Genomic DNA, 25,896 nt, shown 5'->3' on the forward strand with positions numbered 1-25,896 from the left:
GTCTATCTCAAGATCTTAACTCTTGCTAAATTTCATCTGAAGTAGACATGTGCTTTGTGAGATATATCTTTCAAAATGCTAACATTGGAGGAGTTTATTGCTTTCAAGTTGAATACATGCTACCTACATTGAGATATATATATATGTATGTATGTAAATGTCAATTGGATCTTTTGTATTGACATCAATAATAGACAATTTTGCACGAGTGATTATTTGCAAAATTAGAATATGATTCAGTTTGATTTCACTGCAATTGAGACATAGTTACAAAGTCTGAATTTGAATTATGAGGAACATCATCCAAAGGATTTAAAAAGCTATTACAGTTCAAACTTAGTTAATTATGGGAAGAGGATAAAGATGAATGGGCATAGCCTATATAGATAAGGAGTTGAGATGTAGTTGAGCAACAAAAGCAAAGTAAAGAGCACTCCAGACGGAGAGGAGGGGAGGGGAGGGGAAGGGGAAATAAACAGTGGGAAATCACAAAACAGTTGTGAGCTGATAACCATGTCACTGTCTGGCAATGCTAATAAAAGGGGGGGCCTCATGCAGGGTAGCTTTCACCTACACCCGTAAATGTCATCAGTACTTCTGTTAACAGTGAATAGGAATATATATTAACTCTTCAAATAACAAGGAAAATGTTATTTCATCATAACTAATGATATTGCTTGCAAAGAGTCACCACAGTTTTTCTGATGAACAGATGCCTAAGCTCATAAGGTAGTTACAAGTAAGCAGACAGATTTGGTTTGGCTCAACTATATAAGGCATTAGCTACTAGTATGAAAAGAGGAAACTCACGGTAGAGTATTTGAGGTGCGATTCAAATCTGGCCACGTGCAATATACTTCTTTTGTACACTCAATGCACAACCAGAGTGAGTGAAGGGGTGGAATTGAAAAAGTGCAACACAGTTGTTCTCTGAAGGCCCTTATCGATAACTGCAAATTGGCATAATGATACTTCTGGACAAAGTGTAATATGAAACCACAACCAGGATGAATAAGCATCAAGAAATCTCTTAGAAGACATCAAGCAACAATGGTCTTTGCTTCAAGCTATGCACTTATTGCACCAGAACATGTTTCCTTATGTTAAATCCCTATGCAGTTATTGCACCAGTAGTCTCATTACAGGCTACCTTTACTGTGCCAAATCCCTATTGCAGAATCCCATTAGTGGCACGGCCAATAAACTTGCAGAAATCTTAGTAAACAGCATTCAAATATCTGTGTTAAGATAGCTGAGACCCGTAATCTGACTGGGTTATTTTGTAGTAAACAGGTAAGTCCTATGCATTCACTTCCCTGGCAAAAGGGCACACGGAAGATTGCTGCAACATTATTCCTCCAGATTCAAAAGGATTGCATGTGCTTTGGTCATATGTTACATCTTTCTGAGCTTAAATGTTATTCACAGAGGGGCTTGAACTCGTGTCTTCCGTTCACGCATTGACCATCTCAACGTTGAGTCGATAACTGATGGTTCTGCCATGGCTCCAGTACCAATATCTCCACACGCTAATGGTTTAGATACAGGAGGTATCACCGTAAAACCCAACTCTTTGACTATGTCTATGTGTCTCTGCGTGAAAGGATTGTTCCACATGCATGTATTCATGGCTGGAGCTACAAAAACAGGCTTTGAGAAATCCCAAGCACGCACAATGCATGTGAGAAGGTTGTCACAAAGGCCTCCAGCAACCTGCCAACATGTACATACATCAAAGATAATCCAGCACCAAGATTTCAAGCAGCCTCAAGAATTTTATTAGTAGAAAATATAAGAGTGATATCGTTTACTACTTCCTGACAGACACTCTCACGTCCAATTCTGTCCTTTTACTTTGAAAGGATTGTCAGCATCTATACGGTATACGGAGGGAAAGATACACATGGAGCTTAACAAAAGCAGAAAATCTCTCTCTCTCTCTCTCTCTCTCTCTCTCTCTCTCTCTCTCTCTCTGGGAGTGCAAGAGAACAAGGCAGAAGACATGGCAGCAATGCTCTCTCTCTCTCTCTCTCTCTCTCTCTCTCTCTCTCTCTCGGAGTGGAAGAGAACAAGGCAGAAGACACCGCAGCAATGCATCCAGACAAATGCACATTTCTGCAATCCAATGGTAAGCTGCCTTGAGGGTAGGAAGGAAAGGAGACAGACCAAGGCATTTAATTGTAAACTTCCAAGATGTACAATCCAGATTCAAAGCACTTAACCACAAGCACAATCTCAAGGCACATGAAGAGCTCATACAAAGGCAATACTCTCAAAGGATCAAGGAGATGGAGATGGAGATGATTCTTTTTTTCAGAGGGAGAGAGGGAGAGAGAGCGAGGGCACAAAGGCATATGTAAAGAATGGAAAGGTAGTCATTGAAAAAAGGGCAAAGGAGGGGTAACAAGGCATAGGGACTCCAGACCCTCAGAATCAAAGTATGAAATGTGAGCAGACAGCCAGTAGACAAGGCCTTAGCAATGGAAGAGAATATCTGAGACCATGCTCATAGTATTGGAAACATGGAAGCATGATGGAATGAGATTCCAGAATGCAAGGTTTCTCAAAAAAGTGAATATGGATTACAAAAACATACATAGGAGGACGATGATTCTGTTAGAAATAACCCAACAGAGGGTACGCACAGCGGAAGACTTATAGTAATGCCCAAGAGCTCACAGTGTGGTGTGGGTGTGGAATCACAAACTTCTTTACTTGATGTGTATAAGATAGGTGTGCAGACTCATCAATAGACAATGAACCAGCCAGATATAGAAGACACCAAAACTTATATATTTCCATCCAAACTATGGACACAATACAAAAGAGATGGATCCACAGTCCCACCAATGGTGTGGTCCTCAGATCTAACCACAAGGTCCTCCTCCTATCTGCCGGCTATCTCTAGACTCGAGCCCGCGTGCTCCACCTCGAACGTAAGTAGACTTTCCATCCAGTGTGTTCTTCTCCACCTTACTGCCTGTGAATCAGCCTAGGTGGGCAGCCCCTGCCAAGCTTTGTCTGTAGCACACAGATCCCTGTTCCACTGCTCCAACCTGCTTGTGAATGGCTGCTCCAGAAGGTATGATGATCTCAGCACCTTGCTGCCCTAGAAGACAGCCAAGGTCCCGGCCTCTCCTTAGAGCTAAGTCTGCAGCACCTGTTGCACTCTCTCACCTCCTGTAGATAGGCCCAGAGAGTAGGCTTCCTGCTGCTCCTTTCTGCCCTGGAACTGCTGGCTGCTGGATAATAAATGCCCTATCAAAGGGCTCCTTTTATAGGCCCCAAAGGGGCTCAAAACTGACCGACTTGAAGGGGCTTCCTGGCCGACTTTGTCTGTCCATCAACCGACCCCACAGCTCCCCATTTATGGGGCTGTGGGCTGCCCTTTTGGGGCTGTGTGCTGGCCGACTTTGATTGGCCAGCCGACCAGCCTGCTAGCCCTATATAAAGGGCAGGGTACTGCCTTATTTGCTTATGCAAGGGGCATTCCACTGGCCAGCCCATAACCAGGCCTGTGTGGCTGGCTATACCCAGTCCAATCAGCCTATCTACACAGGCCGACCCTGCTGCTGCACACCTGCCTTCATTGCGCCATATCCATAGCATGTTGCAGGCCATGTGCCTGTCCACAAACCTCGCTCAATAGCTCTCCATGTAGGCTTCTGTACCTCGGGATACCCCGCCAACCATGAATGCTCCAGATCTGTCCCAGATCCACACATCCAGGTAATCTCTCTTTGGGCACATCCTACCCTAGGTCTCCCTCCCCCATGCTCTCCTCATTTGGGGGCTTACAGATGGGGAGGTGACCTTTCCAACAGATTCTATGGGATGGCATCCTTCATTAACAAATAATGGGAGAACTTAGTCAAGGCAATAAAAGAAGACCCACATAAACAATATATGTAGCTGGAAACTGCAGCACAGAGAAAATATAGGGAAGGCAGTTTGCCATTTTGTGCTCCTGCAATATCCCTCCATGCATTAGGGAGAGGATACAACAACGTACTAAATGGAACACACAATCATCCTAGCAAGGGATAATAATGCACGAACTGGATCAAGGAAGGCCACCATAACCATAGAAGGGAAAGATTCATTGTGAATGGAAGAAATGAAAGAGAATAGTGAAGAAAGAAGGGGCTGGAAGAAGACATCAGAAGATGCAAGAGAAGCCACTCTGTGGGAAAACAGTTGCTCACCCTATTTAGGTACTTCGGACTTCAAATATGCAATGGGTCAAGTGTGATTGACGACAGGATTATAAGTCCATCCACAAGGCATATCATGAAGTACGTCAAGATGATGACGAGACCTTGGGTTCAACTACAAGGCCATTGAAGGAACCCAATTAGCTGTAGAAACTAGAAATACACAACATCCCTGCATTTGAGGAAGGACTATAAAAGGGCTCATGTATATGAGCAGGAAATAGAAAGGCAATATCCCAATGCAGGTGCCCCATGCCTGTAAGGAGATGATGCATATATACCTGGATGCATTAGATAAATTCTACCAACACTAAATGAAAGTAAATATTGCAAAGAGAGGTCATAATATTTGGAACAAGAAACATGTGTCTTTACATTCGAAGGAGAAACCCTAGAAGCAAAACCTACATATACATGTAGCTTAGTTTGAAAACAGAGTGGAATACAAGCATGGAAAGACAAGTTATGGGAGTTTGAAAGCCTTATACAAATGCAATAAAAGATCGTATATTCAAACAGATCCTGCAAGTTAGTCAACACCAACATGGGGGTTCTAGGATCTCCTCTATCTCCATGTTAACTTGCAAAGCACAACAATGGTCAGAGTACAAACACAAGGACACAAATCGTGTAGGCTTGTACATCACCACCCAACCATAGATCCCTCAAGACCAACCCCGAGCTGAGGCTAAGCAACCTCTGACTATGGTCCACCATCCCACGTAAGACTATGCGTCCCATACCAAAGCCCCATCTATGCACAAGTTACGGAGAGACAGGCCTGAACGGGCTCAACCCAGCTGTGTATTCCTTTTTGCTAGAGAAAAGAACTTCCATCAATGCTTGAAAAAACAACCATACAAACTCAGCAGTCCCTGAGGCACTGATTGTGGGAAACATAATAAAGAATCTGACTGAAAAGGAACCAAACTGTTTCTAGAGAACCCAGCTCACTGCCTAGGGAATCTCTGAAACAAGGGCTAACAACCATGCCGCAAGGGATTTGCTGGTTGTATGGTATGCACATATTGGTAAGAGAGTCTCGTGCACCGATAATTCTTCTTATTTGGTTTAAGGGCTTGGACAAATTATGCTTACATCCGTGGATGGCTATGATCTCTGCATTCAAGACGCATTCTCACCTTTCAGCGGTCACTCTAGATCCCAACAGCATGCACTCTCATGTGGCGTGCAGGATGAAGATGATATCCTGCCAAATGGCACCTAGAGTATCTACAGGTGGAACAAAGTGCTCGTCCATCACCAAGCTACATCGCACAACCCAAATGCTCCACACCATAATATTGGCCATTGTCTCCCACACACTGCCCTCTGGAGAGGGGAGGGATGATGACGAACAAGTGGGGTCGCTTTCAGCTGTGGATGGCTCTGATCCCTGCATTCAGGACACATTCCCGTCTCTCAACAGTAGCTCTAGATCCCAACGGCATGGACTTCTCTATGTGCACAGTCCCATCCCTGGCAGCACAATTCCATTCTTCTATGGCTTCTTTGTCCCGACTCCCAACACTCTTCTCTGGCATGGGCTTCTTGGTGCTATAAAACCCTCATGTGCCTGCATTTGAATCGTTTCCTACATCACAACTAGCAAGCCACGTCACTTATGGGTATGGATAGGTACCTCCCCTTCATCATCAATGAAACAACTCGGTACCTCTATACTCATGCTGACCTTGCCAAAGTGGCTCGTCACCATATGATGGTTGATCTTGTTGGATCTCTCCCACCAAGGTCGAAGGATGGAGGCGTTGAAAGACTTTAGGTAGAAGACACCTAGGATATCCTACTACCACTCCCTTGTTAAGTTCACATGGAGAGGGGGAGAGAAACTCGGAAGGATGGAGACATGGCTGAGACAACACATGAACTTGATTGATGTTGATAGCAACTACAATGCCCTATTTTATAGGCAAAGGATGTCGTGTCTTCCCCACACACATACATCATTGATGATGTCAGTTGAGACAATCTCATTGACATCATAGATGATGTCACACCAGACTGGCTACTGGCCTGCCTCATATGTACTGCTGCAGCTAGTCAAGCCATGGGCTGTAGATGAAGCAAAGAGCTATATTTTCTTTCAGGACCTGGATTTAGTCTCTACCAAGGGATGTGGCCTAACTGTCAGCCTTTCTCTGGCTTTCCATTAGCAAGACAGGAGAAGTGACAGGTTTTATGTTGCTCATGTCATGTGTCGCTGTGTTTGGTAGTTGAAGAAGCAGCAGGACAGGTTCTACCCTTGGTCTTCATTGAATAGCAAAACATGTTTCACAAATTTCCTTGTATTGTATTATAAAAACATTGTTTAAATTCTCAGTGAAATTAGGCAGAATTGTTGAAGCGTGATTCAGACTCTGAAAGTAAACCTTCCATCTAACTTGAGTTTTAGAATCCACAAGGTTCATTAAAAGAGCACAGCAACAAGCAAAAGGTCTGTAGCTGCAGTATCACATTGAAAACAACTTTTTGCATGGTGCAGATGCAGATAAAAATCAGGGATTCTACCTTTGCAAGTGTGTTTGCTGAGAGGGGGGTGATCACAATAGCATCTGCCCATTTTCGAAGCTCTATGTGCAAGACATTATCGCCAATTTTGGTCCAAGTTGACCACTCATCCTCGTCAGTGTACAGCCTTACGCTTGAAGGAAAAGAGACTCTGTCTATAAAGTGCAGAGCCGATTTTGTAGCCACTGCTTTTACATCTGCCCACTCTGAAATACTTTCAGCAAGGATTCCAAACTTAATGGCGGCAACACTCCCGCTTGCAGCCAGCAGAACACGTGGTTTATCACTGGTTCTCTCATGTCCTGGTAGCAGGAGCCTGACAGTTGTATTTCTCGTGGCCATAACCACTCCTGTACTGTATTCAGCTGCAGGTATTTCAAAATGTCTTAGTATAAATTCATCATACATGGGAAATCACCTACAATAACATGGGTAAAAAACACACAAAATAATGCTGTCCTTTTGTATGAGCCACATGACTAATTTTGAAGCCTCTGCAACCATGCATCACTTCCATCACCCAATCAATCACATTTGCATACTTCTGGACCTTTTTATTGACTGAAATAAAAGGACCAAAAAATTTTTTGGAAGCGTTACTAATCCTTTAAAATTTGAAAAACAGAAAACAATACAAATTGCTTCTGATTTGCAAATTTTTGAAGTAAACTCTACATCAGCTTCCTTGACCTGAACTTAGAGCATAGCTGGAACCATTGAGACCCATAAATTTTGGGGCAAGCAATGTAAATCTAGGCCACATCTATCCAGAACAGTATTGACCATCTAAGGGATTTACTGAATCTAGGCAAAACAAAGCATTGCAAAATGAAGATAGAAAACAGCTTTTGATACTGTAAGCATGGCCCTTGCATAGTCGGAACTAAAACTGCTGAGATGAAAATGAGAGATGGGCATGACAATTTTGTTGTGGCAGCCCAAGCTTGCCCTGTATCTAGGCAAGGGTAAACTGTACTCATGTTGTGAATGGCCAACAGAGATCCTGGAAATCTCCTGAGCCATTTTTCCCCACTCTCACACGCAGATACAAAAGATGCATAGGCTCTTCATAAGCAGGAGCAAACCACAAACAAGCTTACTTCAGAACCTAGAGCCAAGACTTCTTACCTATTATCTGACAAGCACGGCAAAATGCACTATGTTCTTTAGCGCCAAGTCCCTTCCATTAAAAGTTCTTGCAACATCATTTCCATGCCCTCACAGGCAAGAGTCAAGGCCATGAAATTCTGCATGACCCTCACTGCTCAATGCATGGAACAAGGGGAAGAGATGGGGTGGGGGGCCAAGAACCTGCATGGTCTTTGGACGCCAATTATCGAGCATCGATTGACACCCGGGAGTCAGTCCAATCAATCCAGTTTTGGTACAAGTCAGTGGTCAATCAACTGAACCAAAAGTTCACTCTCTTCTGCACAAAAATGATGTCCTCGACTGAATTTATGTTCTTGAAGAAGTAATCCCCTTGAAAATTTCTTTAGGAGCATTAGCTACTGTAGGAATGTTAGGTTATGTGAGGAAAAGTTTAAAATTTACCTCAAACCTAGCCATACGCATGTATCGCTCATTTGCAATGCCTTTAACCCTGTTCGCTGCACGATGCAATGTTCAACCATCACGGTGTCTGAACCATGCCCATTGCCCTTTGAGTGAACTTTGGGCTTTGCTTAGACTGTTTTGCATCCCACGCTGGAAACCGTGCATGAGCAAATTGCCCTTGGCAAGCCCAGCATGAAGATTGGGACAAGCACCATTATAGTGCAGCACTGAGCCTTCACTGTTCAGATAGGTCATAGCATGACCTTCAAGCTTCGCCAATGTGGAAAGTTGCTTTGACAAACTTGAGAAGCAGCATGGAATAACAGTGAGCATTCTATCATAATTGGGCATGCATGCTCACAAAGGCCTTTCTACTGAGTTTCTGTCAAGGGTTCAGTGGAGAAGAAAGTTTTAAAAAATGTATTATATGTTGGAATGGTCACCTCCCCATCTGTAAGCCCCCATATGAGCAGAGCGTGGGGGAGGGAGACCTAGGGCAGAAGATGCCCAGAGAAGAGAGAGGGAGGGGGCTGCCATGCAACACCTCATAGCCAAGAGAGGAGGATTCCTGAAGGAACAGTACGGAACAGCAGCTTCTCTAAGTATGGGTGATGATGCGTGACTGTATGGGACTGCAGATCCTTGGAGGCGATGACATGGAGCTGACATCTGCAAGGTGTACGGATCTGTACGGCGCTGGAGAAGGGCCTGGCAGAGGCGCAACATGGCGGGGGTTACCAGCAGCCTGGTTGGCCAGGTATAGGGCTGGTAGGGCTTGTTCCAGCCAGCCTACCATGCCTAGAAAATGGCAGGGCAGAGGGGGGCTGGACCCTGGATATATAGGAGGGCATCAGCCCTTGAAGTGAGGGCCAAAAGCCCTAGTTGTGTGGGCCAGGGGCCCTGGTTATGAGAGCCCTTTAAGGGCTGTTTTGCAGCAGCCTGGTCGGCCTGTTTGGGTCGGCCAGATTGAGGCTGCTGGTCAGTTTTTGCAAGCAGGCCCTGGACCTATAAAAGAGGGCCATTCAGTCCTCATTCCATATCATCTAGAGCAGCCAATCCACTAGCAGAAGGAGCAACAGCAGGGCTACCTTTTGGGCCTACATTCAGGAGGAGAAAGAAGTACCTTGTGCTGCAGACCTAGCTCACAGGAGGCTGCCCACCTAGGCTGGTTTCCAGACAGCAAGGTGGAGAGGATCACTCTAGACAAAGAGTCTACATTTGCTCGAGGTGGAGCACGCGGGCTCAGAGATCTAGAAGTGCTTGACATCTATTAGGAGAACCTTTTGGTATTATATCCTGTCCTACTTTGTGGACGGATGGAAATATAAAAGTGTTGCTTCTATCTTTGTCTCTGAGCGTTGTCTATTTACTGGCTTGCACATCTATTCACATAAGTTTAAGAAGTCTGTGATTCCACACCCCACACCACACTGTGTGAGTTCTTGGGCAATACTATCTGTCTTCCACTGTGCGGACCCTCTATTGGGTAATTTCTAACATTATAGCCTTTGAAACACCAAAGGGTTTATGAGACTAAAGAAAACAGGACACGCTGAGAAAACTAGGGGTGGAGCCACTAAGGCAGGCATCCACACCCAAGACAGATATTTGAGATCATTAAAAACAGGTCTCGTGATACACCACGATGTCTCTACAAAAGGATGCATGTCACAAATCATGTCGTCTACAAGAGACCACGGCAGATCAGTACCAAGGAGTGAGTCGGTCATCTGTCTGAGGGAACACGGCCACTAGGCAATGACGAAAATCAGAAATAATCTCGATGGACAATGGCTCTGGTGAAGGCTGGCATTGTCAAGGGATGAAATCATTGATAGAACACCTTTGGTAAACAAGCTTATGCAACCACCCACATGGAGGAGTCTTGACTTTTGCAGCCCGCTGCTCAGTTCAGCCCTATTTGATTTCCTGCATTCAATTGCAAGAGCCTTGGCCCTTACCTTGCCCCCATTGCCTTCCAATGGTGGACAGCAGCCTGGGTTACTTTGCAATTGTCTGCTGTTGTGCTTGGGGCAGCTACAAGGGCCATGTTGGAGATTTGAGCTATTCTTTACAGACAAGGTCTTCTCTCAGCTCTCTTGTAATAATGTATTATTTATACAATATAATTGCTGCCCACTTGGCACTGTTGTGCACTGTAAACCCTTTCACAGTTGTAGCTCAAAGCTTCTTCTGCTGAACCCTGGTTGTAATGTCTTGAATGGGAAGAATACACCATGGCTTGATTCACATGGCCAATACATATATAATTTGGTAGGCCCTTTGAGATATGTAAAGTGTTTTCCCTGGGAGTTAACTCATTCTCCCCACAAAAACCCAGTTTGTGGCATTGCAATCGATCAGTATAAGCGGTCTACATTTGGTTTTTGACGGACTTCGAGTATGGGAATGAAAAAATCCATTCACGTGGGGATTAAGCTTGAGCTACAATTTGGAAGCGATTCTCGCTACTAATATAAACAGAAAATAGCAACTGACCAGAGAGATTATGGAGATAGCAACAAGCGCCTAAGTAAGTGTCAAAGCCTTGTTAAAAAGTGGAATATCATTATGCCGGCAATATCCTACAACTAGAAGGATGATAAGAAATTTTTTTAAAGATAGTCAAGTTTGAACAGCCAGTGTTATGCATTTGCTCTTTGGGCGAGCCACCCCATTATTATTATGCTCAAAGAATAATGAGCATTGGTTCTAATTCTCCCTTCTATATTGCAGTTCAAGTTTGAACAGTAGCATGCCTAAGAACATGTATCCTCTTTGCATAGTTACCAGCCGAAACGGAAGAAACAAAGTTTCCGGCCCCGCCGAAACAAAAACGGAAGAAACGGCAATATGATACAATTTATGTATAAAAATTTATTTTTTATACATAATATAATTATCAATAGAGTGCAAATCATACATAATACAAATTACAATTATCTATACTTGAAGCTTCAGCCTTCAAGCATCAATGCATCATTCATGCCTCTATGATTCTAAATTCTTGAATGATGCTTCAATAATCTGAAATCAACATGTATCATGAGTCATGACTAACAAGTTTGGCATTACAAGAATCTGAAATTTAGAAGTTTGAAGTACTTTAAAGTTTAAACTTAGCACACAAGTTGAAACTTGAAACTTGAAAGTATCCAATGTCCAGACTCCATAGATGATCATGATTCATGATCCACAAATTTCATGATCATGACTCATGACTCATGACTCATGCAAGACTCAAAATAAAAGCACCCATGGGCCATGGATGACATAAAAAAAAGCAACAGGACCACTGATCATCTGCATCATCCATGGACTCCTCGTCATCATCATCCTCTGCGTCCTCAAATAAGCTTGAGGCATCTGTGTCACTGTCTGAAGAAGAATCATCAACATCGGGATCAAGACCATCGGGTGCAACTGAAGTACTAGCACCATCTCCAGATGGTTGAGTGTATGATCGTGTGTGGTGTGTTGGTGCTGACAGCTCCTCATACAACATGGTGTATATGTCCAACTCGTCCCGTGGGATATCTGGTATGGCCTTCATCTTCTCCACGTCCACCTTGTCTACATTCACTTGGCGAGGTTCGGGGCAGCCGGCGGCGAACTCAAGGAGACAGAGGTTGCAATGACAAAACAAACCGCTCCAATTGAGCCGTGCTCAATCTGTTCCTCTTCTTTCTGTGAAAGAGGGCCCAAGTGCTCCAGTTCCTCTCACAAGGACTGGAATTGCAATCCTGTGAGAGAACACGTATAGCAAGGCGTTTCTGCCATAAGCCAATTAAGCCGAGATAAGTATCAAGAACTTGATAACTTTAAACATATTTGTAGTAGATAAAACTTCAAATTACTTAACGACTAAGCTCTAACTAGTGGCGTTGGAACTTGTCTCTTAGACTCTTACCAAAGTAGGAGTACAATTGCCATATTTCTCCCACCAAGAGACAAGTTGCAACTGTGTCTCTCGAAGCCTAGCCATAGGTCGACCAAAGGAGAGGCTGTGATTGCGGAACAATAGAAGTTCATCCTCCATTCTTCGTTGCATCTCCAAGTCACCACCCGTCCAATTTTGTAGATACTGTTGCATCCCCTTCTCCAACTCGTCATTCTCATATTGCTCTTGACTGCGCCAGAGCGGATGCAATACATGTGCCACTGCATGGATTGGGCGGTGGAACCAATTCCACCACTTATTCCATATAGCACGGATGAACTCAACCCTAAATCATGCCACAAGAAATTAGAATGCATTATGCATGCAAAATTCATAGACTATAGATAATAGTACATACATAATATATATTTGAAAATTCCAAACTTCATGATAACAAATTGCCATTTAGTAACTGCAATAATTATACATATTACAAAAGTAAAAAGTCTTACTTATCAGGCGATAGGGAAGTGTTTCTGTTGAGGGCCTCTCCAATCTTGTCCATAAACTCGTACAAGAGCCCTAATGTGCTTCCCTCCATGTCCGTGATGCGAAGCACCGTGTAGATAGGATTAATCGATTTGATTAACGCCTTCGCTTGATTTCACCAAGACTCATCCATGATCATGCGAAAATATTTGATAGACTTTGCTTGGCCTCTATCGTCCCAATCTCCCCACTCCCGAGACACAACCGTGCGCAACAAGCCCTGGCGCACTCGCACAAGCCTCTCCACCACTATGAACATGTAAGCAAACCTTGTGGCTGGAGGTTTCAATAGCTCAAGGTCACTGTAAGCCCGATAGATGCTGAGGACTTTGGGTCTCTTCGTGACAAACTTCACGATACTGCGGGCTGTGGAGAAGATGGCATCAATCCAAGGTATCTTCCCTAGGTCCTCGATCAAAAGATCAAGGCAATGTGAGGCACAGGGTGTCCACACAATCTTAGGGAACTCATCTTCTAACATGGCACCCATTGACACACAATTGCTGCCATTATCTGTCACCACATGCTCAACACCTATCTCCATAATGGCTGCCCGTAAATGCTCCCAAATATACAACCCTGTAATCACTGTACCTGCAGTGGAAGCGTCTATGGCTCTCAAGAACATGGTTCCCTTGCAAGAAGACACTAAAATATTGTACACATTCCTCTTGCGTGCATTTGACCATCCATCGCATAAGAGTGTGCATCCATATTTTTTCCAAGTCTCTTTCAAGGGCTTCATTTGGTCTTCCACACATTCCCTCTCTCTTCTTAGCTCTCTTGTCCGCAAGGCCTCATATGTAGGCCCTTCCCATTCATACCCAATGCGGCTTACGGCTCTCATGGCCTTCCTCCATCGTGTAGTCTTCGCCACATGAAAGGATATTGCACACTGTATGAAGAGCTTTGTGAGCTCACTAGTGGCCTCCTTCACTGCTTGCTTTTGCAAGCGTGCTTGAATGCTAAACCTTTGCAGTGATCCTCTTTTCCCCGCACTAGCATCCACACGTATTGATCCATGTGGCAAGGGTGTTCTTGTAGCACTAGGACCCGCGCTCGATGTAGTTGATGCCCCTCTACTTCTCTTTGCAGAATCCAATGTGCTAGCATCATCCAATGGCTCAGTGTCAGCAGCCTCTTCTTCATCTTGCAACCCTTGTCCTTCACTTTTTGCAGCCAAGGCCGCCATACACACACGCTTCCATTCTGTTAGGCCACCTTTCACTGGAGTAGGCACGAACTCACAAGGTCCTACATCCTTGCTGGGAACACCTGCTAGATGGTCTTTCACCCATGTGACAGACCCCGTTTTGCTTATGCCGCAATAGTTGCATCTCCACTTCTTGGAGCCACCGCCTCCTTTATAACTATCCAAGAGGGAGACATGGACCCAATAAGCATCTCTCGGCATTGAGGAGGATGGAGAGGTGAGAAGGAGGATGGAGAGGTCACAAGTGAGAGAGAATGGAGAGGTAGAAGGAGGATGGAGAGCTCAGAGGTAAAAGAATTTGGAGAGGTGGAAGGAGCCTGGAGGATCAGAGGTAGAAGTGAAGGAGGATGGAGAGGAGAAGGATGGAGAGGTAGAAGGTAAGATTAAAGAGAGGATAGAGAGAAGAAGGATGGAGGGATGGAGTCTAGAGAGCAGGCTGCCAAGCTACAGCTTGCAGGATGGAGAAGATGGAGCAAAGGATGAAGAGGATGGAGAGAGAAGGATGGAGATCCAAGGAAAACGGGATGGAGAGTCCAAGAGCAAAGGATGGAGGGATGGAGAGAGCTTAGAGAAGGTGGAGAGAGCAACAAGGATGCACAGGAGGAGTGGAACGGGCGGGAGGCGGCAAAAGATGAAGAGAGGCGGCGAAACACGTTTTTAGGGTTTAGGGCAAAGCACGTTTTACGAAACGCCATTTTCGTTTCGTCGTTTCCGTTTCCGGCCACGAAACGGCCGTTTCGTGCAACTATGACTACATTAACCCGAATCCTTGAATTGGATCAAGTACAAAGGGCTAGAGATACAACTATTGGGAGAGCCTTTCACGAGCTCTTATTCATCATGTATGTGGCCTTGGTAGCAAGTACATTTCTGCATGTCAAATTTTTCTCAAATACTGCACACAAAGTCATTAGAGAGAAGGCATACTATTTTTTTGAGCCTTTTCCTCTAATGCACCTGCACACATTTCAAAAGATGATGCACACATTCTACCCCGTTGAGTTCTTACTCCACCTACCATGATATACGCTATGATCGCGATCACTCACCTACTTACTCTAGCCATCTATACATACTTCTCGCATACATTGACTTTATACCCCTATTAGAGGATTGTGTTGCCCTAGTACGCTCACTACACAAGGCTGCTCTTCACGCCTTCCCCCACACCACCCGCCCACCACCACCCAAGACCGTACCCTGTAATAGCTAGTATGATGATGAGTATAAAGCTTTACGCCATCAACTCATATAACAAAAAATAGCCTTCCGAGTGAACTAGAGACGCTACACGAGTATCGTTGTTTGGTACGCAAGAAGAAACTTGGCTTTGTGCGTCGGAACAAGGAGGAGCTACTTAACATTATGTTCAGTAACTCAAAGAACTTCTGGCAGAGATTTCTAGAGGAATGGTCTCCCTTACCACTCAGGACACTCTAGTGTGGTCTGATTATGCACGCACACTCTATGATATCCCAAATCAGCCAGCCCCTAACCTATCACATATGCCATGCCCCACATCTTGCACCCTCTTCACTAGGGGGGGTAAAGAATGCCATAATGAAACTTCATAATGGCCGAGTGGAGGATCATGAGGGACTATGCACTGAACTCATTGCAGATGGGATTAACCTCCTAGACCCGATCTTAGCCAAGCTATTTAATGAAGCAGTTGCTTGGGGTTTCCACGCACCTGGACCATAAACACTATCTCACCCATCCACAAGGCAAGGGATCCCATGAACTTGGAAAACTACAGGACCATTATGATTGGACATGTCATGTCCAAGATTTATGCATCAATACTTGATTCTGAGGTCAACAAATTTGCGAAGTGTCGACGACTTAGAGCAGCGGGACAAGCCAGTTTCAGGTGGAATCATGGGACCATGGACCATATTCTCGCACTCAGATTTATCATCGAGGAGGCGAGGGCACAAAAGCAGAGGGTTTACTGTTTCTTTGTGGATTTTCGCAAGGCATTTGACACCGTTCCGAGAGCTCGCCTCATACGACGCCTACAGGATTTGGGTTACGACCAAGAGATCATTTGGACTTTATGAGTGAGTTTCAGGCAGAGTCCGGACAGGATCTAGATGGACAGACGAGATCATGAGTACTATCGGGATCAAACCAGGGTGCGTATTATCACCTATCTTGTTTAGCCTCTACATTGACGAGCTCGAGACAATGATGCAAGCACAAGGAGGGGTAGGTTACTCTCTCGCGGGCACGCTGATCCGGATATTACTTTGCACAGATGACGTGGCTCTCTTGTCTTCCTCAGCAAAGGGGCTCCAGAGACACCTTGACACACTACAGTCCTTTTGTGAGTCTCATGATTTGAAGGTCAACTTGGGTAAAAAAGGTTATGATCTTCAATACATCTTGAGCCGTCATGCGGGATGAGCATTTCGCATTTGATGGGTCCCTTGTTGAGGTAGTTTCATCATACACTTATCTTGGGGTCGTCTTTTCCGAACCCATCTTCACTATGAGACCCGCGATGCATGCACACCTGAGCAAAGGATATGCTTCATTGGCTAGACTAGAGAGGTAGTGCTTCCACTCTCACTTTCAAGATCCACATACCAAAGGGTTGCTTTTTGACTCCTTGGTCCGCCCAACAAGGACGTATGGCAGTCCATGCTGGGAGCCAGACTTGTTGAATACAAAGTGGGCCAGGGTGGAGCGGCTACAGGTTCTAATGTTATCACGGATGATCAGTGGTAAGCCATCTGTCCCTCACCAGATCATTCGGACAAAGTTTGAGTCACCCCCATTTCAGCTAGATGATGCATTTCAAGTCATTACGTAGCTATACCGAGTTAAGGAGTATGGAAATTACACATTCGGGCGTAGCAAGATACCATGGCTAGCATTGTCCTCTTCTATGGCACTTGCAGTAGGGGGAGACCAGAGGTGCTGGTATGCACGCACAGAGAGATGGTTTGCAGAACTAGGGCTCCACATGGACAGACTACCTCCTTTCTAGTACAGCATGGATGCTCCTGTCTCTCCCCTCCTATCACACGAGGTCAACCAGATTATCTGAGAGGATCTACTACAGCTACACACATTCCAGACTTGGTTGGGCCCGAGTGATCTTCCAGTGAAGTTGGGCTTCTACAGAGATCACTTCTTACATATCACAACAGAGGGTTTCATTAATCCACCAGGATACACACAGATTCACCTACCCCACTCACTGAGGACCTCTCTTAGGCAGTTCCAGGTCTCTTCACACAAACTTCATATCGAAAGCGGCAAAGCAGAGTGGTTACCTAGGGAGAGGCGCATATGCACACCGTGTGACATGCAAGAGGTAGAGACAGAGGAGCATTTCATCTTCAGGTGTCCTGTTTACTATGAGATCCAAGGGCGTTTCTACTACCTCTTCAAAGATAGTTATGGGGTTTTGGCCCGTTTCCTCTCCTACCCAGACCAGTGATGTTTGGCTGATTTCATTCATGAGGTGCTCAGACACCGCGATAGGATACTCCGAGCACGAAGACAAGAGCAGACTTCTTCCTCGACTCATACCTCTCAGAGCTCTATCACGGAGTTCTTTCAACCAGATCACATAGACCCCCACGAGGCGAGAGACCTCAACATGACCGTGACCCAGAACCTGTGACCCGACAACTCAAACTGAGGGTTGACTCACAGATCATACTTGGGCACATCCCCTCCTTGTTTAGGATCGGAGCCCGACCAACAGGGGTCACAGTGGCCTTGGTTAGATGCAAAGCTACAACCACGAGATGTACCAGGACTGCACCCTTAGGGGAGCGACAGCGCTCTATTGCTAACCTCATGCCTCCACTTCCACAACCTCATCCATCCTGATGTCCTGTTGTTGCTGATGATGATGATGATGATGATTATGATGATGTCGACGATGATGCTGAGATTGATATTTATAGTCGAGATATGACTATGTTGTACTTTGGAATTAGTACTGCCATTTGCATTTTGCATTGGTGTGGATGCTCGTTTAAAGACTCCACTACCACAGCTCATTGTATCAAGTTTTTCACAATCTCATAGACCCACCGGTCTTCCGAAGACTTTAATAAACTTTCTTTCTTTTCTTTCCTCCCTCCCTGCTACCTCTTGCCACCACCTCCCTCATGCTTCCTCTCCACACCCCTCCCTCTGACCCCTGTTGCTTCCTCCTCTCCTCCCTCTCACCCACTGCCTATCCCCCCCACTCCTCTCTCCTCCCCTAATACCTTCTCCCTCCACCAATTCTCCCTCCCACACTGCCTGCCCCCTCCGCCCCTATCTCTCGCTACCCTCCCTCTCCCTCTCAGCCCCTCCCCTCCCCCCCTGCCCTTCTCCTACCTCTAAGCCCCTCCCCTCCTCCCTCTCCCTCTCAGCCCCTCCTTGCCATCCTCTCTCTCCTTTCAAGCCCTCCCTTCACGCCTCTCTCTCGAGCAACAGACGGATTTTTATATCATTTGAGTTGGCCCTCCAACCTCAATTGACGAATGGCCAATCCGCATACACTTATGTCGCAACGGGAACGTGCACATTCTCAAAAGACACACCGCTACAACTTTAAAAGGATGTGGAGTTCGAAAGCTCCAATACCCTCTTTGCATGCATTCACAAGTCCCACCCTTCTAGGTCATAGGCTCAGGATTTGGATGCTTGTTGCCTCACCTCTAGACCTCACCAATCACCTTTTTGCTGATGTTCAATTATTGGAATAAGGTTTCTTTCAAGTAGCTTTTGCTCTCTTGGAGCTGCAAGCACAATGCTCAAGGCCTTGGCGCTTGGTTTTGGAAAGATTTTTTTCAAACCCTTCTCTTTGGGCTTCAACCCTATAGAGGAGGATAGGCAAGTCACTTCACTCTTCATCAGATTCCTCGGTCTACCTCAGGTTTATCAACGACTCCTTAACACAATTGGAGCTTCTTTAGGGCTGGTCGTAGAGGGGGGCCCCCTTCCTAATTTACCCTATTCCGTAGTGGAGGCGATCAAGTCTGATGAAGTTCCCAAAGTTACGACCATCTTGTCTGACCCTAACATTTCTGATGACTATATTATGCTACACCATCTCGATGGCTCTCTTTTTGACAAAGAGACAAGGTTGCGAACAGGTAGAATCAATGTCAAATTAGTAGGATCTTTAGGCATTTCGATAGAGATTTCCCAAAGAAGAAGAAGAAGAACATGCCCAAGGAGTATTCTTATGGGCCCTCCTAGTCAGAGCATTCCATCAAGACCTCCTACACATCCATCACACGCTACGTGCCTCACATCTGCTACCTCTGTTGGGTTGCTATTACAGTTGGTGTTCCTCCACCATCTACAAATCAAGAGTTCCCTTCTCTTGCCCTTGACCCAACTCTGAACACAACCAATGATGATGTTCCTTCCGATCCATCTCAAAATCTTGGCTTTCCTTCTGAGCAACCACCTTCCACTTCAATACTACAACATGTGTTATTGATTAAGGGAAGTAATTTTGGAGAGCTGGCTATTCTTAGGCCTGCAAGACTTGATTTGTTGTGGTGTTCATTGTCATGGAGCACCTTGTGAGAATATGGCAGCACAATCATGAAAATCATTATCTCCAATGAGTGGCAAGTTGATCTAGAAGCAAGAAGCATGAAGCTGAGCAATTACTCTTGATCCAATTCCTAAAGTCAAGTTCTCAAACCCATTCATTGTGTGGCCCATCTTCTACATTCTCTTTCGAGAGGGGAGAGCAAAAATTGATGAAGATCTCATCAAGGGCTGGTTGACATATGTTGGTGGAGCTTACAAGACCACCCAAGCCAATCTTTTACATGACCAGCTTTTGACGCTTCAAAACAATGTTGGTCTTTTCAGCCATTCAATAGCCCAAGCCATGAGACGGCTCTTCACCCAATGTCTTGGTGGGAGAAATTTGGGGGAAAGACAACAAAGCTACAAAAGCTAGCACTCAAATTCTTATCACATGTTTAAACTTAGAAGACTTGGCATTTTACAAATAATAATTCAAAAACTTGCAATTCATTCCTAAATTCACATAACTTTCAAGTTTCCTACATTAAATTTAAAAGGGAAATGCGACAATGCACATATACAACATTGCTCCTCAAGTGCATGCGAGAGAAAAATGTGTTTGGTGCACACAAAGAGAAGAAACAAAGCTCTCCACACAGAAAATGCAAAAACTTGTGATCAACAGGAAGAAATTGTGTTCCACAATATGCAAAAGTTCAATAACCTCACTGGTGCCATGCAAGTTGTGGACTTTTTAGTATATTCAATTTTGTTAACTTTGACGCATTGGGAAGATCTTCTAAGTTCTTGAAATGCGTCTATCATGTTTGTGTTTTAGTTTTGTAGATCAATCTTGATGAGATTGATATCTTCAAAATCCCTAATCTCCCAACTATTGATCGCACGACACAAGAATTATATCGGATGATTGTTTAAGAGGGTACCAAGATGATGCGCACTACCCTATCACAAGCAAGAAAGAGACATAATGTTGCGGGTGAAGGTACTACCGAGACTTTGACATTCTCTCGATGTGGGGGTTGTGGAAGACGTAGAGGAGGGGCCAAAGAGGACGAGAGTGCGAATAAACAAAGTGGAAACATATTTGCACATCAACTCAATGTACCCTCTAAGTCCACACTAAGGTCACATGGACTTGTCCTCCTTAAGCAATAACACATGATCAAAGAGTGACAATTGTCCCTTGAAAGCAAGTCATGTATATATATCTCTATAATTCTAGTTGCTCATTTTGAGTCATGCAATATATTGCTCAAGTAGCTCTAGGATGCACCTTTATTACTTATACTTGAATCACAACAGCAAAATCTCAAATCTCATCTAATAAATACCTCTTTATACCCAAAAGTGTTGTTTTTACAAAACGTGTACTTGTCATTTTGACCCACCTTATGAACCTAAACCGTGGAACACAGCACTTTCCTTGGCCAAACTTTTGACCTGTGAGTGTGATCACATACCAATGCCTATGAAGCTTGGCCCCACAAAGTCAAACTCTATGCCATATTCATCTTAGAATGTCAAATAAGGGGCAAAAAGTTCTAAACTTTACAAATGCACATTCTTCCCATGCACAAATTTGCAACAAGAGTCAATTGTAAGATTCAAAAGTAAAACAAAAATGTGGGCTTACCTAGGGCTTTAAACGTTCACAACAAGTCAAAGTGCAAAGGGTGTGGAGACAAGTCTAATTGTCAAAAAGAGCAAATGCAATTAGTGTTGTTAATATGCCCCTTAACAATAAGTTGTAAGAAAAGGATTGCAAAAATGAGAAGAAATCTAGAAGTAGCAATGGCATTTATGTTACGATAACATCAAACTTAGCCTAAAGAACAGATCTTGTGCAAGATTAGGGAATTGTGTGTTCTACCAATCCTATGGACAGCAAAATAACAACTTAAACAACCACTTTTCCATGCTGTAAATGCCTCTTTATTGTACACTTCCAAGAAGTACATAAAGTACGTCAAATCCTTAATAGGTCCTCATTAATGTTATATCTCCAGAAACAGCTTGGTGTACTTGTTTGAATCATTAGCATGAGCCCTAAGGAAAATTGGTTTGCCAGCCTTCATCCAACGTGGGAACACAATTTAGTATGCAAATAATACCATACATGTTACTATAATATGGACTCATCCCATCAAATCCCCTTTGGAACCTTTCAATATATCCATGATGTGTCATATGTATAGAACTCAAACTGAATCTCCTTTTCAGTAAGGCGATAACCAAGTAACACAAGATCATTGAGTTTTAAGAGGAAACATGCAAGGTTTAGGGCGTTTCAAGGGATATGCAATAGAAACCACAAGCACACATAAAGTATTCAAATGTTTCTTTGAACTATGATTCCATCCCATTACTGGTGCCAATACGACATCATCTACGTCTCTACACAAAAAAGTATCAAGCCCCATTGTTCTCCTCATTTGGGGGCTCATATGTGGGGCATTGACCCTAGTATTCAAACAATTTTTGTTTGTCAATTCCATAGATAATTGCACGTGAGTAGTTCCCATGACAAAGAAGTCACTTGAGGGAGTTTGTGGTTCTCTGACAATCAAGGCACTCAATTCCATAAATGATTGCATATGAGTGCTCCCATGACAAAGAAGTGAATTCAAGGAGTTTGTGGCTCTTTCTGAAAATCCAGGTGCTCAAAACACTGAGGAATTCTGCAAGCGACATAAAGCATCAGTCTAGACCCTAGGGTGCCTCACACATTACAGCAAAATGAAGTAGCTAAAAGCAAGAGCAGGACAAACATGGAGATGAAAAGATGACACCACGCGTGTTCAGCAACTTTGAATTTCAGTTGAGCCATCTCAATTAAGGAGTGGCATGTACACTTCCACAAGAGAGGCCCCACCTAAGACTCCCCTGATGCATGTAACCCCGCCAGACCTAATGGACTGGCCAAGCACTCACAATATGCTATATCACTTGGAGGGACTACATAGGATCTACGGTAGCAAGGCAAAATCGGAGATGATCATTGAAGAAAATACATGAAATAGTGCTGGCTGTGGACCAGCCTGTTTCCAGAGACACCAGCTTTTCACTCGTGGCATGGGTGAAGACTAGGCCAAGAATAGAGTGGGATAACTCGAGAATTCCACTTGAAACCGTGAATACTAGCACATAAACTTGGCAAAGGGCACTAAAAGATTATTTAAATTAAAATATAGTAGCATCCAAACCTCACACAAATGTATGGCTACAAGAGGGACAAGAAGGATTTCTTTGAAGAATGTATAGAGGGACTTGATTTGCTTTTGTTGAGTCAATATTTGGACAAAAAGAATGAGATGACACATCCAAACTCAACAGACGATTGAGGAAGCTAACCGGCTATCATATACTTGACGGTGCTTATGGAATACAGTCAAGAATTGGCTAGGAAATAACAGATACCTGGAAGACCTACTGGCACTACAATGAAGAAAGCAGTTTTTAAAGATAGTTTGAAACGATGTAGCTGACAACTTTAATTGGAGCATAGTACCTAAATTCGATGGTAGCTTTAAAAGTAACCATTAAATCTCTCACATACCAATATCAATCTACCTTTCTTCCATGGCCAGAAAATCAGATTAGGTTGAGACTATCGTCTCCAAGAGCATTTTTTTCTGTTGGTTAGAACTTCCTTGACATAGGTTGCCAGATGTTTGGCTGGCTGCTCTAAAAGGCTGAGAAGGTCATTCCATACCATCTAGGAACAAGTCACAAACGTCACTGTGGATTCCCTCAGATGTTTGTATTTCTCCCCATCATCCTCCACTTCCCTGGCACTGCTAACTTGTCAATTATGTTTTCTTGTCTTCATCATTGTTTCTTTAAATTTGTCTCTTAAATATGGAGTTGCTCTCTCTAATTTTCTGTGTTTTGCATGTATCAGCACGAGGTTTACTTTTCTTTAAAAGGCTGTTGGTCAAAAACCTTTACTGGCTACTTCTCTAAGCGCCTCCTTTTCCTCTGGCAATTCATCCTCATCTTGTAGCATCACTTCTCAGCTGTATTCGTCTGGCAAGCCCAAATTGCACCTAGCCCCCAGCTCCCACTCGTATCCTTCTTTATACATCGCTTCCAGCTGTGCAAGGAAGTCTGGATGGAACTTCGTGCTTCTGTTAACATGGTAATAAGGAATTTGTACCTCCTACTCTACTAAAGAACCCCTTTACTCTCTACGTAATCCCAGCCCTCGTTCACGATCGTTCAATGAGTAAAAGGGCAGGTCCAGATTCCAGATGTATGATTCACGACAGATGATCTTACCTAGGGCCTGCTAACCATGCATACTGTGCATACTGAGGGTAGGCTGGGCCCTAGAGGTAGCGTTTTTACAATCAACTGGGATCGTGGTGTCATTGAGCCTGACAAGGTGCACATTCGCTGGGCATGGTGTTTTTGATTATCAAGGTTTCGATGCAGAATCCAGCTTTTATTGGTCTCGTTAACAGCGAAAGAATGTCGTAATCTTTCATGCAGACTTGAAATCGTTACAAGAGGAGAATGTTGCGTCAGCCTGGATAGCTAGTGATATTCTGATCTTGTTACACTCCGATCTTTCTTTGATTCACCTACCAGTTGGAAAGATCATTCTCCTACATGGATACCAATTGAGTAGTTCCTTGATTTTAGTGCAATCCGACCATTTTCCTCCCTTAGGACCTCTGCTGCGATAGACTTGCATTTGCTTTGCATTCCGACCATTTCCATCACGCGAGACGTAGGATCTCTGATGCGATAGGCTTGCTTTCACTTACGAAGACGGATGTCTTTTCAGCGCAAAGATTTTCGCTGTTTAGCGCAAGATGTAACAGTTTACTCACATCGCGTCAGGAGAAAAAAGTTATTGTACTAAAGAGCGAAGGATGCGTCAAAATTAATCTCTTAGAAATTTCGGATAGGCAAACTTTTGTATGGAATTTTCCACGCGGGCAAAGACTATAAGAAATCTCGTGAAATCAAAGCAGCTTAACGCATTTTCCGTCAGCAAAGCTTTTAGAAGCGCTATTTTCACAAAACGCCGACAGTTTAGAAACGGAGAAAGGAAAAGCGGCAAAGAAGAACCTGATCCACTTTCCCACGACCTCTTCCCAGCAGGTTGCTTTCTCCTAGCCTCCATACAACTGATAAAACGGAGAAATGAAGGCAGTGAGCTGGGGCGATAGGAGATGTCATGTAAGGAAAGTGGATTAAGAGGATGCAAGATTGAAAGGCTGACGAGATTGGATAAAGCATTGATGATTACCTGCTCGGAAAACGATCTTGGAGCAGGAGCGAGGGAGCTCATGGAATGAAAAATGCACAGACGCGGGAACTCTCTGCTTTCAAAATTTTGAGAACGAAGAACTGAGGGTGGCCATATTTTGCCGTTTATATAGAGAGCCTCCTTAACCTGCGTAAGTTGTACCGTCACCCTCCCAAACGCCACACTAGTTTCAATCGTGGTTAAGTCACCTTCGGTCTCACATCGTTTAGACCACACGCGATATTACGTCCCCCTCAGACGGTATCCAACAACGCCGGATATCCAGTAATCATTCAAAAGTACACTACATGAGCTTCTCCTCAACCCAAGGACACACCTAAATCAGAACATTAGGTATGGATTAACGGATATGGCTTGCAGAGGGGGGCCAGAGAGGGTCTCTATCATTCAGAAGTACACTACATGAGCATGTGGCAATAGTCACATAATATATTCAGGCTTCATGGTTGCGTTCGCACGGGAGCCCATGTGTCACCCCTCCACGTAGGAAACATCTTTGAAAATCATGCATATAGTCCATGCTACTTGCCATATATTTATATGTATATTGGATGATGTGGGAGGAAACCCCCATGTGCCATGCCTCCACCTAGGAACCATTAAATGAGGTGTGGGCAAGCCCAATGGGAGTTACAATATAAAATGTGTGACAATGGGTATAGGTGGCAAGCATCTTTTGTGCCATCCCCACCATAGTGAATATAACAAGACTGGAGTGGTGTTGAGATGGCAAGCATCTTTAATGCTAGCCCACCCAGGTGAATATAAAATAAGAGGGAAAATCAAAGTCCATCTTGCATTAGGGATATGGGTTTGGAGTATATGGAAAATGCAACCCTCAAATTGTCGATTGCAATTGAGGGTGCGCACCGCCATGCACTCACATGGAAGATGCCCCTTCGACACCATGCATTTTGGAGAGGGACATTAATGTGAAGCCCCCTTCCCTTTGATTATAAAAGGGGGGGGGTGCTCTGTGATGCGACACCTCCTAGCTTGTATAGCCACCATGTTGGAAGATTAAGCCATTTCCCTACTCCTATTGTGTGCATATCACTCCCTCACTCCTCTCCTTCATTCTTCCCCGTGTCTCACCCCCTTCTTCCATGACACCATCCCTGTCCCTTTCCCACCTCTTACTCCCCATGGCCTC

General features: G+C 44.3%; 1 protein-coding gene across 2 annotated transcripts; it reads right to left on the reverse strand.

Moving 5' to 3' along the window:
- Positions 1-1,008: 1,008 nt before the first annotated feature.
- On the reverse strand, positions 1,009-24,811 carry LOC147901835 (putative phosphopantothenoylcysteine decarboxylase). 2 transcript variants are annotated; one of them, XM_087375060.1, is made up of 4 exons: positions 24,723-24,811; positions 24,542-24,600; positions 6,744-7,108; positions 1,009-1,713 (listed from the first exon to the last, which is right to left on the reverse strand). In XM_087375060.1, the coding sequence occupies exons 2-4, from the start codon at positions 24,594-24,596 to the stop codon at positions 1,423-1,425; spliced, it is 711 nt and encodes a 236-aa protein (XP_087231186.1). In that variant the 5' UTR covers positions 24,597-24,600; positions 24,723-24,811; the 3' UTR covers positions 1,009-1,422. The 2 variants fall into 2 exon arrangements, with proteins under 2 accessions (XP_087231186.1, XP_087231188.1); XM_087375062.1 differs by lacking the exons at positions 24,542-24,600; positions 24,723-24,811 and adding an exon at positions 24,053-24,117.
- Between the last annotated feature and the right edge of the window lie 1,085 nt (positions 24,812-25,896).

Source organism: Dipteris shenzhenensis, chromosome 5 (genome assembly GCF_047967505.1).
Source record: "Dipteris shenzhenensis isolate YYH24624 ecotype China chromosome 5, Dip_SZ_1.0, whole genome shotgun sequence".
Lineage (NCBI taxonomy): Eukaryota > Viridiplantae > Streptophyta > Polypodiopsida > Gleicheniales > Dipteridaceae > Dipteris > Dipteris shenzhenensis.

Coding starts and splice junctions, on each gene's coding strand:
- LOC147901835 (XM_087375060.1), bottom strand. CDS start 24,596: ATGGAGGCTAGGAGAAAGCAACCTGCTGGGAAGAGGTCGTGGGAAAGT. Junction 7,109..24,541: donor GTCGTGGGAAAGTGGATCAG/GTTCTTCTTTGC, acceptor AAATACCTGCAG/CTGAATACAGTACAGGAGTG. Junction 1,714..6,743: donor CAGCAAACACACTTGCAAAG/GTAGAATCCCTG, acceptor ACATGTTGGCAG/GTTGCTGGAGGCCTTTGTGA.